The 18,282-nt window shown below is 38.4% G+C and overlaps 1 protein-coding gene across 8 annotated transcripts in view; it reads right to left on the reverse strand.

Moving 5' to 3' along the window:
* Window positions 1-18,282, reverse strand: part of CEP63 (centrosomal protein 63) — a 59,149-nt gene that overhangs the window by 40,767 nt on the left and 100 nt on the right. For 2 of the 8 annotated variants that reach the window (XM_039243846.1, XM_039243849.1), the window contains exons 1-4: window positions 17,858-18,141; window positions 15,657-15,694; window positions 9,123-9,191; window positions 8,014-8,191 (exon numbers count right to left, since the gene is read on the reverse strand). In XM_039243846.1, the coding sequence (XP_039099777.1) occupies window positions 8,014-8,191; window positions 9,123-9,191; window positions 15,657-15,694; window positions 17,858-18,106 (534 nt within the window). In that variant the 5' untranslated portion in view covers window positions 18,107-18,141. Of the gene's footprint in view, window positions 1-8,013; window positions 8,193-9,122; window positions 9,192-15,656; window positions 15,695-17,857; window positions 18,143-18,282 lie in introns of those variants that run through there. The other 6 variants (XM_039243847.1, XM_039243848.1, XM_039243844.1 and 3 more) reach the window with 5 other exon arrangements.

Consider the following 18,282-nt stretch of genomic DNA (forward strand, 5'->3'; position numbering starts at 1 on the left):
CTGCCAGCTCAGAGCCTGGAGCCTGTTTCGGTCTGTGACTCCCTCTCTCACTGACCCTCCCCTGCTCACGCTGTCTCTCTCTCTCTCTCTCTCTCCTAGAAATAAATAAAACATTTAAAAAAATAAAATAAAATAAAATAAAAAAATAAAAAGCACATGAAAATGACACAATTGTTAATTCCCAGGAAAACAAAAAATTATATAAGAAATATGCTTATCATTATACTCTCTGTCTCAGATGTGAATAATATCTAACATCTTAATGATGTAAATACGAAATACTGATCTAACCAAAAATTAAGATATACAATCCTGGCAGGATAAGGGGATGGAAATTGTATGAAAAGAGTAAAACCCTTATCGTTCATAGTAACAAGTAATTAGATAAATAGCTAAAACTGAAAATTTAAAAAAAGCAGTATGAAATGTTACTTAGAAACATGGGGAGAATATACCAAAAGAAAGACTTGAAGGCACTGAAATGAGTGCTTCTGAGCAGCTGGAATTCCAACTTCAGAGGCGTGAGTCAGGTGATTCGTTTTTTCTTACCAACCTGATAGGACCATTTTTCATTTTACTTACTACGTGTGGCAAGCATAAATATTAAATGTGAAGAAAAGACTGCTTAATTTTATTTATGTACCAGGGTCTGGTTCATAATGGGCACTCAACAATATTTAAATTTCTTAGAGGAAAAAAAAGAGGTTAAATGCTGAGCAGAAGGGATGGGATTAGACAGAGAAATGGGAGCCAAGGTTTGAAAACTGTCACTATGGATAATGGAAGAAAGAGCTTAAATAACAGATCATTTTAGATACAACTGAGAGTTTTCAAAGAGATTTCTTAAATAGTAACTCACTCTTCACAACAACCCTGGGCCATAAGCATTATGTCCCAATTTTATACATGATTAAACAGGCTCAGAGAAGTTAGAATATTTGTCCAAGGCCAATCAGCTGGAAAGGGGCAGAGCCAGGACTTCAAGTTCCTTACTTATTTGTTTCATCAAGTCAACCTGCTCTGCATGGTGTCAGGAGGTAACGTTAGCAGAAATGGCCATTAGAACCAATCCACATGCCTACGTGGCTCAGTTGGTTATGTGTCTGACTCTTGATTTTGGCTCAGGTCATCTCATGGTTCATGGAATTGAGCACCATGTCAGGCTCTGCGCTGGGATATTCTCTCTCTCTCTCTCTCTCTCTCTGCCCCTCCCTCACTTGCTCTCTCTCAAAATAAATAAACATTAAAAAAAACAAAACACAGCCCACAAGAGACCTAAAGACACCTATAGGTTGAAAGTAACCATCTATAACGCTAATGGATGTCAAAAGAAAGCCAGAGTAGCCATACATATATCAGACAAACTAGATTTTAAAACAAAGACAGTAACAAGAGATGAAGAAGGACATTATATCATAATTAAGGGGACTATCCACCAAAAAGATCTAACAATTGTAAATATACCTCCAACTTGGTAGCACCCAAATATATAAATCGATTAGTCACAAACATAAAGAAACCCATTGATAATAATACCATAATAGTAAGGGACTTTAACACTCCACTTACAGCAATGGGCAAATTATCTAAGCAAAAATCAACAAGGATATGATGGCTTCGAATGACACATTAGACCAGATGGACTTAACAGATATATTCAGATATATTTCATCCTAAAGCAGCAGAATACACATTCTTAAGTGCACATGGAACATTTCCCAGAATAGATCATATACTGGGTCACAAATCAGCCCTCAACAAGTACAAAAAGATCGGTATCATGCCATGCATATTTTCAGACCACAACGCTATGAAACTCGACATCAACCACAAGAAAAAATTTGGAAAGACAAAAATACTTGGGAGATTAAAGAACATCCTACTAAAGAGTGAACGGGTTAACCAAGAAATTAAAGAGGAAATTGAAAAGTACATGGAAGCCAATGAAAATGAAAAAGTGACAATCCAAAACCTCTGGGATGCTGCAAAGGCAGTCATAAGAGGGAAGTACATAGCAATCCAGGCCTTCATAAAGAAGGAAGAAAGTCTCAAATACGCAACCAAACCTTACACCTAACAGAACTGGAAAAAGAACAGCAAATAAGCAGAAGAAGGGAACTAATAAAGATTAGAGCAGAAACCAATAATATAAAAAAAAAACCAAAAACCCAGTAGAACAGATCAACAAAACCCCGAGCTGGTTCTTTTAAGGAATACTGAGCAGCTGCTCACAATGGATAAATCCCTAGCCAGACTTAACAAAAAGAAAAAGGAGAGGACCCAAAAAATATAAAATCACAAATGAAAGAGGAGAGATCACAACCAACACTGCAGAAATATAAACAATAAGAGAATATTATGAACAATTATATGCCAACAAATTGGACAATCTGGAAGAAATGAACAAATTCTTAGAAACATATAAACTACCAAAATTGAAACAGAATGAAAAAGAAAATTTGAACAGACCCATAACCAGTAAAGAAAATGAATCAGTAATCAAAAAACCTCATAACAAACAAGAGTCCAAGGCCAGATGGCTTTCCAGGGGAATTCTACCAAACATGTAAAGAACAGTTTTAATACCTATTCTTTTGAAGCTGGTCCAAAAAATAGAAATGGAAGGAAAACTTCCAAACTCATTCAATGAGGCCAGTATTACTTTGACTCCAAAACCAAAGACCCCACTAAAAATGAGAATTACAGACCAATTTCCCTGATGAACATGGATGCAAAAACTTTCAACAAATACTAGCAAACAAGAACCAACAATACATTAAAAGAATTATTCACTACAATCAAGTAGGATTTATTCCTGGGATGCTGGGGTGTTTCAATATCTGCATATCAATCAACATAACATGTCACATTAATAAAAGAAAAAGAACCATATGGTCCTCTCAATAGAGGCAGAAAAAGCATCTGACAAAATACAATATCCTTTCTTGATAAAAACCCTCAAAACGTAAGAACAGAAGGATCATAGCTCAAGATCATAAAGGACACATACGAAAGACCCACAGCTAATATCATCCCCCATGGGAAAAACTAAGAGCTTTCCTCCTAAGGTCAGGAACACAAGAGGGATGTCCACTGTCACCACTGTTGTTCAACATAGTGTTGGAAGTCCTAGCCTTAGCAATCAGACAACTAAAAGAAATAAAAGGCATCCAAATCAGCAAGGAAGAAGTCAAACTTTCACTCTTTGCAGACGATATGGTACTCTACATGGAAAATCGGAAAGACTCCACCAAAAAACTGCTAGAACTGATACATGAATTCAGCAAAGTCGCAGGATATAAAATCAACACACAGAAATCAGTTGCATTTTTATACACCAATAATGAAGCAGCAGAAAGAGAAATCAAGGAATTAATCCCATTTACATTGCACCAAAAACCATGAAATATCTAGGAATAAACTTGACAAATGAGGTAAAAGATTTGTATGCTGAAAACTATAGAAAGCTTATGAAAGAAACTGAAGAAGACACAAAGAAATGGAAAAACATTTCATGCTCATGGATCAGAAGAACAAAGATTGTTAAAATGTCTATATAACCCAAAGCAATCTACACATCAATGCAACCCCTATTAAAATATCACCAGCATTCTTCACAGAGCTAGAACAATCTACAATTTGTATGGAACCACAAAAGATCCTAAATAGCCAAAGTAATGTTGGAAAAAAAAAAAAAAAGCCCAAGCTGGAAGCATCACAATTCTGGATTTCAAGCTGTATTTCAAAGCTGTAATCATAAAGACAGTATGGTACTGGCACAAGAACAAACACTCAGATCAATGAAACAGAATATAGAACCCAGAAACAGACTCACAAATGTATGGCCAACTCATCTTTGACAAAGCAGGAAAGAATATCCAATGGACAAAAGACAGTCTCTTCAGCAAATGGTGCTGGGGAAACTGGACAGCAACATGCAGAAGAAGAATGAATCTGTACCACCTTCTTATACCATACACATAAAAAAGCTCAAAATGGATGAAAGACCTAAATGTGAGAAAGGAAACCATCAAAATCCTAGAAGAAAACAGAGGGAACAACTTCTTTGATCTTAGCTACAGCAACTTATTACTAGACATGTCTCCAGAGGCAAAGGAAACAAAGGAAAAATGAGGAAAAACCATTGGGACCTCATCAAGATAAAAAGCTTCTCCACAGCAAAGGAAATAATCAACAAAACTAAAAGGCAACAGATGGAATGGGAGAAGATAGTTGCAAATGACATACCTGATAAAAAGTTAGTATCCAAAATCTATAATGAACTTACCAAATTCAACACCCAAAAAAACAAATAAATCACTGAAGAAATGGGCAGAAGACATGAACAGACACTTTTCCAAGGAAGACATTCAGATGGCTAATAGGCATATGAAAAGATCTAACTGTCACTCATCCTCAGGGAAATACAAATCAAAACCACAATGAGATACCACTTCACACCAGTCAGAATGGATAAAATTAACATCTCAGGAAACAATAGGTGTTGCTGAGGATGCAGAGAAAGGGAAACACTTTTGCACTGTTGGTGGGAATGCAAACTGATGCAGCCATTCTGGAAAACAGTATGGAAGTTCCTCAAAAAATTAAACATAGAACTACCCTAAGACCCAGCAATTGCACTACTACGTATTTGTCCAAAGGATACAAAAATGCTGATTTGCAGGGGCACATGCACCCCAGTGTTTATAGCAGCATTATCAACAATAGTCAAATTATGGAAAGAGCCCAAATGTCCATCAAATGATGAATGGATAGAGAAGATGTGGTTTATATATGCAATGGAATACTACTTGGCAATGAGAAAGAATGAAATCATGCCATTTGCAGCAACCTGGATGGAACTGGAAGGTATTATGCTGAGTGAAATAAGTCAGTCAGAGAAGGACAAAGATCATATGTTTTCAATCATATGTGGAACTTAGAAACTTAACAGAAGACCATGGGGAAAGGGAAGGGGAAAAAAATAGATACAAACAGAGAGGGAGGGAGGCAAACCATGAAACTCTTAAATACAGAGAACTGAGGGTTGTTTGTTGGATGGTTGGTGGGGGGGGATGTACTAAATGGGCAATGGGCATTAAGGAGGGCACTTGTTGGGATGAACAATGGATGTCATATATAAGGGATGAATCACTAAATTCTACTCTTGAAACCATTATTACAAATATATATTAACTAACTTGGATTTAAATAAAATTAAAAACAAAAACAAGAAAAAAAACAACAACCCAATCCCAGGACACCTGGGTGGCTCAGTCAGTTGAGCTGATTTCAGCTCAGGTCATGATTCCAGGGTTATGGGATTGAGCCCCACACCAGGTTCCACACTGAGTGTGGAGTCTGCTTAAGATTCTCTCTGTCTCCCTCTGCTCCTCTCCTCAACTCACGCACTCTCTTAAAAAAGTAAAAATAAAAATCATAAAAATAAACAAATTTTAAAAAAGGAAACAACCCAATCCAAACAGTGTCATCAGAAAACACATAAAGCACTCACTTACAAAACAAATTGTTTATACTAGTACTCCTCCAAGTACCATGTGTAAGCAGGCTGGAGCCCATCACTACAGCAATCCAGCACAAGATAAGGAGCTTGAGGCAGAAGTGAAGCAATTCTGTCACCAAACACACTATTTAGCATAACTAGCGTATTTTACATAGCAAACTTCTCTATGAAGTGAATGATGCAACGTGTTGATTTCCATTATGGGGAAAGCTTTCTATCTTACCACGCACCTGTCATCTGGGTAGCACTTGTTCATACCAGAGGGCTGCTCCTAAGCCTGTAACTTTCAAACAAATAAGAATGACAAAAACTTAAAGTCCTATTTTCTAACTCTTCTATCAAAGCAGATTATGAACATGTTAATACCAACACAATTTCACAGACGAACTCTATGGGATAGATTCTCATTACTAGCATTTGGTAAAAGCACTTTACTTCTAGAAAGTTAATCAACTTTCAGCAAGCCCAATCAATGAAGCAGTAAATTGACCAGACAGCTACAATTCTAAATTTCTTTTATGTCCCCAGGCCAGAATTGTAATCTTCAAATCCTTACCATGGAACCTATACATTCAATCCCTTTAATTTCTTTTTAAGGTACTAAGTAATGGCAATAATGCCCTTGACATCAAAACTAAGCTACAGAAAGAATAAGTTTAAACAGCCTCAGAGTGACTAAAGAGTGTCAAAAATCACACACATAGGAATTTCTTTAATGGGTTTCTCCCAAAATGAGCAACTTAGATATCTATGTGTACATACAGTGTTTTTCTCAGCTAGGAAACCACAATCAATTTAACTCACTAAACAAAACCACTTTTGTTTTGCCCTAGGAGAAATAAAGACGTGGCAGCTAAAGCAGTTTACTACACAAGGGGCAGCGACCCTACCTAAATTATAATGTTTAAAAACATCAAATACAATTATCATCCCATATACTTTTTCACCACCTTCTATGTCTTTGCATGAAGTGTAATTTTAAAATACATTCTCAAAGGTCTACCAAATTTTAAAATAAATTCTATCCCAGCAAATGGCTTTCACAGAAAACTGAATTTGACAAGGCCAGTATTGCTCTGTACTGCTCTGACCCAAAGTGCAAATGGCCAACCAGACTCCCTTGACAAGCATAAAACACTTTATATCAAGCCTAATTGTTTCCTTGTTACCTGAACATTTCTAAAATACTCTTGATAAGTGTCATCGAAAAATTCACCGTCTTGGAGCGCCTGGGTGGTTCAGTAGATTAAGTGTCCGACTCTTGATTTCAGTTCAGGATGTGATTTTGTAGTTTGTGGGGTTGAGCCCCACGTTGGGCTTTGCACTGACAGCATGGAGCCTGCTTGGGATTCTCTCTCTCCCTCTCTCTCTGCCCCTCCCCCACTCACATGCATGCTCTCTCTCTCAAAATAAACATTTAAAAAAAAAGAATCACAATCTCAGTGTATACACTCATGGAAGTGTTCCTGAGTAAACTGAGTAAAAGCAGTAATATGTAGGTGGTCCCACTGGGAGGAAAATCCATCAGAGTCAGAGCTGCTTGCAGCCAGTGCTTTCCTATAACTTTTGCAATCCGTCTCAGATTGACACTCATGTGAGACATTACAGGTATTTTCCTTTCTTTTTTTTTTTTTTTTTTAATTTTTATTTATTTCTAGGAGAGAGAGAGAGAGAGAGACAGCATGAGCAGGGGAGGGTCAGAGAGAGAAGGAGACACAGACTCTGAAAAAGGCTCCAGGCTCAAAGCTGGCAGTCAGCACAGAGCCAGATGCGGGGCTCGAACCCACGAACCGCAAGATCATGACCTAAGCGAAAGTCGGACGCTTAACCGACTAAGCCACCCAGGTGCCACAGGTATTTTTCTTTCTAATATTCAATGGTCTTTTTTTTACTGGACCAGCTAGCCAGCAAATCAATCAGCAATTGCTTCAGAATGCTGGAGTCAATCAGCAAATATAAAACTTTCCCCCCAAATCACTAATAACTAGTGGTGGTGGGATTGCAAGGAATTTTTATTTTCCTCTTTTCTTTCTTTTCCCCTAATTTTCAACAAGGGCAAATTAAAAAAAGCAAAGAGTTTTCTAGATTTTGTTTTAAATGGAACCCAGAGAGGCAAATTACTGAATTCTGGGCTTAACTTTTTTTACACTAGCCATACAATGAGGCCCAAAACAATGTTCACTAAACTCAGTGAATGATAATGCAAACATGTAATAGGATGATGGTTATACAAAGATCGTGCAACACGTTTTGTGTATTCTTCAAGAGGTTATGTGTTCTACGTGACCAAGGTAACATGATCCTTGACATAAATATTAATATTCTTACATGTTTTCACAGTGAATTTTTCTCTTAAAAGAAACCACTGAAACGAAAAGATAATACAGAAACAACACACAAATGCTTTCTTCGACAAATATTTAAGAAACATATTTAATATAAAAGCCAACGTCAAAATATCAAAAATAGGAGTGAATCAATGGCTTTACCTCATTGTGTTTCATATCCAACTGACCCTTAAGGGCCTTAAGTTCTCGTTCACGGATGTCCAAGCAAGTTTCAAGAGCATGTGTCTGCCCTTCCCATTCAGACTTTTTAAGAGCCACCATTATGTCAATCTGTTTCATGAGCTCTTGTAGTTCTGCTTCACAGGATGTCAAAAATCCCCTGTAAATAAGATCATATGCCATGACCTTTCCTCTTTCGCATGTAAAAACACAACAGACATAAACCCACCGGAGGTGGAACAGTGTCAGTAAAGAAATTATTAGAAGGAAAGAAAAGGATTTCTGAGCTTTTCCTTTTAATGTTCACATTGAGGTATTATTTATTCCACTGCATGTTTTCTCCCTCTCCTAGCCAACCTTAAAGCCTAAATCGGTTGGTCAAACACGTGACTGATGTTTCAGTCTGGCTTGTGGGCGGGGCTTCCACGACCAACAAGTACCTCTTCTGTCATGTTTTAGGAGAGCTTTCAGGAAGAATCCAGATGAGCCTATCACATTCTTAGCTAACCAAAATAAAAAGACTTAGAAGTGAGTAGGCTATTGGGAAGATCATAATACAATTTTAAGAGCTGTTTCAAGAAATTCATCCTTGGGCCAGATTTATTTTAACTATTTCTTCCCACCTTATTATTAGAAACTTCCTGCAGCCAACCTTACTATCATAAACTTCCTGACATCCTTCCTAGTTACAGGAGGTGCCAGATATTGCAGAGGCAGAAAAAGAAGTAAACATAGACAGGTGCACTGGGTTCAAACAGGCGTCCAGGAATGGCCACAGACAGCACTAGTTACACGGGCTTACACACTTTTTCATAGAAGCACTTGTTCTTAGCATACAAAGCTGCTGAACTTCCATGTTTGTTTCTGAGGAGGAGAAAATTCAGAGTGGGATGAAAGCAAGAAGCCAGCTTCATACTGCTGAGATGAGGCCGACACCCCAAAGAGAGATGCCACCCACAAACGTGACGTGGATCAGCTGCACTTTTGCTCAGCACTTTTGCTTCTGCAGCCAAAGCACAAAATGGGCAGAGGCTAACTTGGGAAATGCTTTTTAAACTCAGTGAGGAGCTTAAGGTCAAAAGAAAACTTACCCTTCATGTCCCCGATTTTGTATTCCTTCCAACAAAGCCTCCATTGCCAAATCCCCTTTGTTTTGGCAACTGGGAAAGCAAAAACAGTCAGGAATAAATTCATTTTTCAAGTTGTAACATTCCAACTTACAAACTGAAAAATGTGAATGAAAATATACAATAACAAATAACAATGAGAAAATGTAGCCACTTCTTAGGATGGCTATAGAAGCAGTCAAGAAGTAACCCTTCAAGAAATGTAGGATCAAATGTATTAGGATCAAATACATTTCAGACTAAAAGAAAATAACTTCCATGATCCAAATTGCTACTGACAGTTTCCCCACAGATAGAAATCATACCTCATTGCTGTATCCCTGTGAACCGGTCCTGTGTCCCACAGGGACACTGATCACAAAGCCCATCACACAATGAGAGGAAGTAATCAGGGGTCACACACATCAGAGGAAAAGCACACCTTTATTTTTCTTAAGAAATATTATAAAAAGGTGATGCTAGGACACCTGGGTGGCTCAGCCAGTTAAGCAACTGACTCTTGGTTTCAGCTTGGGCCATGATCTTGGGGTTTGTGAGTTCGAGCCGTGCATCAGGCTCTGAGCTGGCAGTGCAGAGTCTGCTTGGGAATCTCTCTCTCTCTCTTTCTCCTTCCCTCTCTTCCCCTTTCCCTTATGTGCATGCACTCTCTCAAAATAAGTGAGTATACTTAAAAAATAATAAGAACTAAAAAAAAGAGGTCAAGACTTGTACTTAGAGAGAGAGAGAGAATAATACTATAATAAGGCTAAATGCCCTGAGTTTGAACTCCTTGGTCCATCACAAGAGAGAGATGCTACCCACCCTTGAGATGGCAGGCCTGTGAAGCCTCCTAGAACACTCCCCCTTCCCTCAAAGGCAGCTGCATGGTTCCTCCCTCCTCTGCGCTCCCCCACTGCAAGTCCTTAAGAGTTCTTTCATAGGAGTTAGTTACACCACACAGGGAATGGGGTTTTGCACACTCTTTTTCCTTACTATTTAACCCTTAAGGGCAGAAACTGAATTTTACTTACTTCTGCAGCTCCAGAGCTTAGCATTTCCATATGCTAAGCTAGATGCTTTTAGCTGAACTTATCACAACTCCCCTCCCTTTTCCCCATCCCTCTGTGCAAGCTGGTCATAGCTGGAGAACTTTAGAGAAGAGTCTAGCAGAGAAAGAACGGAAGGAGACAGAACAGACTGCCATAGAAAGGGAAAGAAGCACCATAAAGAAAGGAAGGTGAGAAGGACAGGGGAAAGATTACTCTTAAATTTGGAAGTGCCTGCCAATGAGAAGTACCTGTTGTAGGTTTCTCAACTCTACAAAACTATCAACCAATGTCAAACCACTTTTCACTCCTGAGAAACTGCTCTTTTTCCTTAAACCTTCAATGGCTCAAACCTGAAATAGTCTTTGGGTAATTCTCAAAGGCTGTGGTGGGAGGTTCTGCCCCTTTGTCCTGATGCCTCATCAATTATATAGACAAGAGAAGGGGATTTCTTCATTTAACACAGAATTCAGTGTTGTACTAACCACCAGGTGCATAATGATGAAAGACATGGTCCTTTTCAAGGAATAATTAGTCCAGTTTGAGAAAGAAAAAAACTAAACCAAAAATGTTCCCCCCCATGTGACAAATGTAGTGACAGAGGCGAGGAGAGGGTGTCCTGGAGACACAGAGGGGAATGGAAGATTGGAAAATACAACTACTGCATGTTATTTGTATTTATTTCTAAAGTTACTAACAGGAGTCTTAAGCTATTTATGCACAAATATGGCAAAGAGGATTTTTCTCCAGTTGGTTTATCCATCATATTACACCAACATTAAATAAAATAAAAACCTAAAGAAAAAGGATACGATGTTCTAATCTACTTTCTTTCAAACCATGATATGGTTAATTATAGCACAATCCACATTCCATATTTCATTCCCCTCTGGGGAGCCGAGAGGCAGTGCATAGTTCACACGGCACCATGTAGATGAAAACCCAGGAGACAGCCCTGCTCTGCAACTAGGTAGCTTTCTGTCCCTGGACTTCAAGTGTTTCTATCTGTAAAATGAGGGGGTATGAACTAGCATCTCCAAGGTTTCATGGGATTCTCATAGCCCATCAAATGTCCACTCTAAGTAGCATGCTCTTGACTAGTGTACACGGATGTTTATTAAATCCGTAAGAAAGAGCTACTCCTGGGGAGGCCTGGGTGGCTCAGTCAGTTAAGCATCTGACTTTGGCTCAGGTCATGATCTCACAGTTTGTGAGTTCAAGGCCCGCATCGGGGTCTGTGCTGACAGTTCAGAGCCTGGAGTCTATTCGGATTCTGTGTTTCCCTCTCTCTTTGCACCTCCCCTGCTTGCTCGTGGGCTCTCTCTCAAAAATAAACATAAAAACAATTTTTTTTAAAACAAGCTATTCCTAACAACGTGCTACTAGTTATTCAAAATTATCATCAGTAAAATTATACTTCTTTAGGTCACATTATTCTTAAACATTAATATATTGAAGTATATATATTAGTCACACACATTAATATACATTAACATATTTCCTGGATGACATAACTAACAAAATTTATAACAAAGAGTAACAGTCACTGAATGCTCAATTGTTCTGCCTCGTATACACAGTCTAACTCATTCTTCACAACACTCATAAAAGATACATACTATTACTTTGAGGAAACTGAGGCTATCTTAACTACAGTGAACTACAAATTATAGTCCTAGGAACAAACCTAGGCAGTGTGACTCCCAAGTCCCAACCAGTGTGCAATATTTATACAGTTTATAATATTTCAGATCTAAAAATACTTCCATATCTTCTTTTGCTTTAATAGCAGTCTTCCAGGCAATAAATGAAACCAAACAAAAAAGTCTGAATACAGGAAAAAATGCAAACTCACCACCATGGACACCAGATGGCAGTAACACAATAATGAAAACAGTCCACATCTGGAAAAATTGCCATTTCAGAAATAAAAATAATGGTCTAAGACTAAAACAAAGAGATTTCTGTTTTTTAAAAAATGGGTGATGGTGGAGTGGGGGAACCATCAACATACTCTATGGAAGATAATCTCACTAATGTGTTTTCTTTACCAATACCTACACCATCTATTTCAATAGCTGCCAAACACCACCAGTTCTCATTCCTCAGGGTCAGGTAAACAGCAAGCACCCAGATTTTCAGGGGACTTTTCTCATTTGAGTTTCTCATGGCTATCACTGATTCCTTGCCAACCAAACTAAGCTTCAGTCAACTCTATGTACTATGTCACTTTGCTTTCTTCTTTGCCTGTGCCATGTGATAATGATGTAAAGTTAGATATTCTTGGTTCATAATATTAAATACCAATTTAATTACTGTTTGATAATCTGCTACTCCTTGCCACTAACATAGAATGCTAAATGTGGTTAAATGGAAATGGTGTAGCTCTACAATGGTCATTTCTGCAGTTAGACCAAGACATCAACACACATAAACTATTAATGGTAACTCCTTTTAAGTTATTAATTATAACTTTCCTTTGGAATAAAGGCTGTTTTAAAGCACTGAAATCTAGAATAGGAGAGTTAAAGGAAATGCAGGCTGGGAAACCGAGAAAAGACACTTTAAATCTTAGGGGGAAAGGAATCCACATAGCTAATAATAGGCAAAGCTTTGAAATTCATTAGTGTATTGGAATTTAAGAGCTAGAGAGGATCTGAAAGCCTCTTATTTAACCTCTTCATTTTAAAAATCAGGAAAAATATTCAGAGTATATGCCCAAGATCAAATTACTCACAAAATGGGACAGAGGAAGAAAATTAAAACTCCGGAGAGAATTATGAATTACTGTATACTAATAAAAGGATTATTGCCTACCCATCAAGTCTCACTTAAAGGAGGCTAACAATGCTCTGTCCCTTACCTGTCTTGGTGTTACTATGATTACAAAGATATATGGTTCTGTTAGATTAACTCTGGCTGATAAACAAGCTATTCCAATAAACAATCAGTATAACTTATTCCTCAGAAAGGCTTCTACTTAAACTTGAGGGAAGAAATACAGATAAAGTATCAAAGAAATTTTCCAAAATAAAAATAAAATTTTAAAACATTGACTAAACTAGGAATCAAAATCCAGAAAGAGTAAGGAGAAAGACTAAGAAATCAGAGTAGATAAAGATATACTTGTACATGGGAAAAATGCCAATAAGCAAAGTCAAAAGATAAATAACAATATTTGAAAGTTTTATCACAAGGGGTTAATTATCCAGTATATAAAAAGTTTCTAAAAATTGAGGGGAAAAATAATAAAGAAGTAAATAAAAACTGAGGCAGGGGAAGGAATCTATAGAAAAATGGGCAGAAGATATGAACAAGTAGTTCACACAAAAGGAAATGCAAATGACTTTAAACATATGAAACGATCAGCATTATTTTCAATAGCCAAGATAAGGAAGCAGCCCAATGACTGATAAATAAGATGTACAATGGAATATTATTCAGCCATAAAAAAAAAGAAATCTTGTTATTTGCAACAACATGGAGAGTATAATACAAAGAAAAATAAGTCAGAAAGATAAATGCCATATGATTTCACTCCTATGTTTAAGAAATAAAACAAATAAAGGGAAAGAAGAGACAGACAGACAGACAGACAACCCAAGGAACAGACTTAACTATACAGAACAAACTGGTTACCAGAGGGGAGGTGGGTAGAGGGATGGGTGAAATAGGTGATGGGGATAAAGGAGTGCACTAGGTGTGATCAGCACCAGGTATTGTATGGAAGCACTGAATCACTAGAGTGTAAACCTGAAATGAATATATAACACTGTATGTTAACTGAAAGGAAAATAAAAACCTAATTAAGTTAAAACAAAACATGAAAGATGCTCTATGTTGCTCACAGGAAGAGAAATACAAATTTAAAATACAGGAAGTTATATTTAGACTAACAAAAGCTCAAAAGTTTAACAATATACTCTGATATGGCTATGGGAAAACAGACACTCACATACATTGTAGGCAGGAACACAAAATGGTACAATTTCTACAGAGATTTTGCCAATACCTAGCAACTGAGAAATATGCATTTACCCTTTGACCCAACAATGCCACTTCTAGGAAGCTATCCCAAAATACAAAGTCACAGATGCACAAGGACACAGTGTAGCACAATGTGCAATAGCAGGACACAGCACAAATGCCTACAGAGAGAGACTAGCTGAATATTCATCCACCAATGGAATATTATGAAGCTGTCAAAAGGGATAGACATACTTCTATGGAGGGACTGACATGGCATGTATTACCAGAGGGGGAAAGCAAGTAGATAATGCATTTGTTTTCATCAAAGGAAAAATCCAAAGCCAGTAAATATAGTATCTATAAGAAAGGGAACAGAGTGGAGAAAAGAGGATTGAAAGCTAAACTTGTCTGGATATCTGTGTTTTACAGGTACTTGCTGAGAACTATGCTAATTTGTTACATATATAAAAAAATCCAAATGGGGAAAAAAAGCAATATTGAAAAATTGGAAAAAATGAAATAAAAAACTATCAACTAGATATCAAGTTGGCCGACTAACCATATAGCATATTGTTTCATATGCCTTTAAAATGCAACAGTTTTACTGTACATATAGCCCAAGTAGGATATAAACTAAAGCTAAAAAAGAGCTGCAAAGAAATCCTGAACACTATTCAAGAATCATATTGTTAATAATAAAATTGGTATCGTTAACTTGAAACCAATATATAGAATGTAGGATTTTTAAAAAAGTAATTATGTTAACCTAATGCAGTTCCAAGATTTTCAGCAAGATAAAAAGACACACATATAAAAACAAATACAAACAAAATAAATTAAAATGTAAATATCAGTGTGAATTTTGTATACTTCTGTTTTAAAAAATGTATTTCTAGGACACCTGGGTGACTCAGTTAAGTGTCTGACTTCAACTCAGGCCATGATCTCATGGTTTCTGGGTTCAAGGCCCACGTCAGGCTCTGTGCTGACAGCTCGGAGCCTGGAGCCTACTTCAGACTCTGTGTCTCCTTCTCGCTCTGCCCCTCCCCAACTTGTGGGGGGGGGGTGTTGCGCACAAGGGCATGCACTCTCCCTCTCTCTCAAAAATAAATGAACATTAAAATAATAATAATAATAATAATAATAAAATATATTTCCTAACTCTGGCCATCATAAATCCTAGAGCCTTGACCAACCTAGCAGCAAGATCACCCACACTGTGGTCTCTAAATACCATCAACCGCTCAAAGGAACCAGGGCTTTTTGGTGGCCACTAATGTATAAATGAGAGAGGAACAGGTTTTTACCAGAAAATAGGGAATTATCAAAGGCTACTAGCCATATCAAGATGGACAGGAGCCAACTTAAAGGGATGCCACTGCCCAAAGGTAGGACAATTTGAGATTTAAAAAAGAAAAATCTGCAATAAGTTGAAACAGTTTAAATATATTCAAGTCCATGATGATTTAAAAAAAAAAAAAAAGGCAAAAACCTTCATGGTTACCTTTGGAGGTTGCTAGGCCACCAACTCATTAATGTAGTCTGCAAATAGAGGGAAAGAATTAAGCATTTTTCTTGACTTTCTTGTACAAACTACATTTCAAATAAATGATAGTAGTCAAATGGCTGGTGGGGGAGAGTTCTTCGTCATAAAAGATTTCCATCTAATAAACACTGACGTTATGAGAGAATTAGAAAATCAACACTCTATAACCCCTAATGTGATAATGGATACAGGCAATCTAGATCCATGAAAAGATTTCACTGTTAAGTGAAAAGCTCATAGGGAATATCACGATAGATGGACTGGGCTAACAATACCTGAAATCATTACACTGCTCAATCTTAACGCGAGACACAACTCAGACATTTCATGCCTCTCTGATAATTAATGCAAATAGATGGTCTACTGTACCACCTAGGAAATCTTCTTGCTCTCCAACCATCAAAAAAAAAAAAAAAAATTAAGAGTGAATCTAATCTTCTAGATTAGTGCCATTCAACAGAACTTTCTGCGATTATTGAAGTATTTTATGTTTATACCATTCTAAGGTTCGCTACTAGGCACGTGTGACTACTGGGCACTTAAAATATGGATAATGAAACTAGGGAACTGAACTTTTAATTTTATTTCATTTTAATTAATTTAAATAGCTGGCTGGTGGCTACTACACTGGACAGTGTGACCCTAGATCTAACTACTGGTTTAAATGAAATAAAGGGAAAAGACATACATGTAAAAGGATGTCATGCGGTTGCAATCAGCTAAATCTAGGTTATGGGGGGAAGGGACATCAGGGAACTACTCTATTAAAAAAGAATTTAAATTATGTATCAACCAAATGCAATGTGTGGATCTCTATGAGATTTTGACCCAAAGAAGCTAATTGTAAACAGTCATTTAATGGACAGTTGGGAAAAAACAACCCAGACTTAATATTGACATCATGGAACTTTATTAATTTCTTGGTACAATGACAGTACTGCGGTTTTGTAAAACCAAAAAAGCAAATTTAACTTTAAGAGTGGAAAAAAAAAAACTAACATAAAAATAAATTCAATCCCTGCAACCACTGTTCCTGTTGGCTGCGGGTGAATTTCAAATCCAATTGACTTTTTTTTTAAGTAGGGAGCTATAATAAAGTGGATTACTGATGCTGTCACAACTGGCCACCAAGACTACATAAATGAGAATGGGAAGGACTAAGCACAGGTGTGCCTTCTAATGGGAGAAAAAAGGCATCAGTACAATTAACATTGTTATTACAAAGAATTTGTAAAAGCTGAATCTGCATACATTTTTAAAGGACAGTGTCTCAAATGTTTATAAATCTCTGTAACTCATTTCCTTTTCTTTTCTAGCCCATTTTAATTCCATTTTTACTATACTTATTACTGATAATATAGTCAAAGGGTAAGAAGCTGATACAAATCTAAAGGCGGTACTGCATTTCAAATAAGAGAATACACTTTATTAAGCTACAGGTATGAAAAGTATAAATATAAATATTTGAAAGTAACATGTTATTGATGATCCTTATTAGAACTTTTCATAGATATAAAATGAAATGCAAGCATGTGGATAACTATAACAGCTGTGTACCTACCCTACAGTGCTGCTTTATGAAAGGAATAAAATAAAGAATAGGATGTAAGGCTCAACGAAAACTACTTTGTGCAAATAAGGGTACGCTAACTATAAATGAAGACAAGTCACTGACAGCAGACTCGTTCGTTGTTACTCTCTGAGGTTATAAGAGACGTAAGAAAACACATTATGAGCTTGGATTTACTGTCTTCAAGGATCTTCAACATAGAAGTGCTCCTAAGAACTGTCCCTTTTAAACCCTCATTCTAAGATATGATTATTTCCACCCCTGATTTTAGAGCAATCCGTAACTTCAGTCCTTCACGATTTCTGCCACCTTTCTGTACCTCCTGTACTGACATTAACTCACTTCAAAAACTAAGTCCCCCCGACACCCACATTACAGAACCAGCTTCACGCGCCGTCGAGGGCCTAAGTCGCAACAATGCTGGGAAGCTAACCAGGTTTGGCAGCCCAGGCGGGAGGGCTGTGCCGGGGGTTCCTCCTCTGAAGAGGAAGAGCGGCCCGCAGCTGGCTCCGCCGCGAGCGACGAGGGCTCGGCTACAGCTCGCCCCCGCCCCCACCCCCCCCCCGGCCTCGGGGGAGGGGCTGACCACCTGGCTGGCCCGGACGGTGTGCCCGGCAAGGCCATATCCGCCTTCGCGGGTCCGCACGGTATAGGCTGCGAGGCGGACAGGCGGGGTGCCGCAGCAGCCCCAGGCAGGCGAGGGCGGGACTGGTGGCCGGCGGGCTGCAGCGGTCGCCAGCCCCGGGCCATACGGCCTCGCAGCCCGCGGCACCACCGCAGCCAGCGCTGCCTCCGGGCTAGGACACGCCCGCCCTGCGCCCGTCCTCCAGGCGCACATGCTGTTACCGGGCCGCCGCGAGCGCGTCCCCGAGGCTTCCCGCCGTTACCTCCGGGCGGGAGCGCGCACGCGCGTCACCGCCGACCCGACGTCCAGCCTCTCCTGTCGACACGCTCGTCCCGCCCACTGCCCCCTTATTTTTAATTGAAGCTGGGTCCTCCCAAACCTCCCCTCTC

This window comes from Hyaena hyaena, unplaced genomic scaffold (assembly GCF_003009895.1).
Source record: "Hyaena hyaena isolate Hyena2069 unplaced genomic scaffold, ASM300989v1 scaffold_234, whole genome shotgun sequence".
Classification (NCBI taxonomy): Eukaryota; Metazoa; Chordata; class Mammalia; order Carnivora; family Hyaenidae; genus Hyaena; species Hyaena hyaena.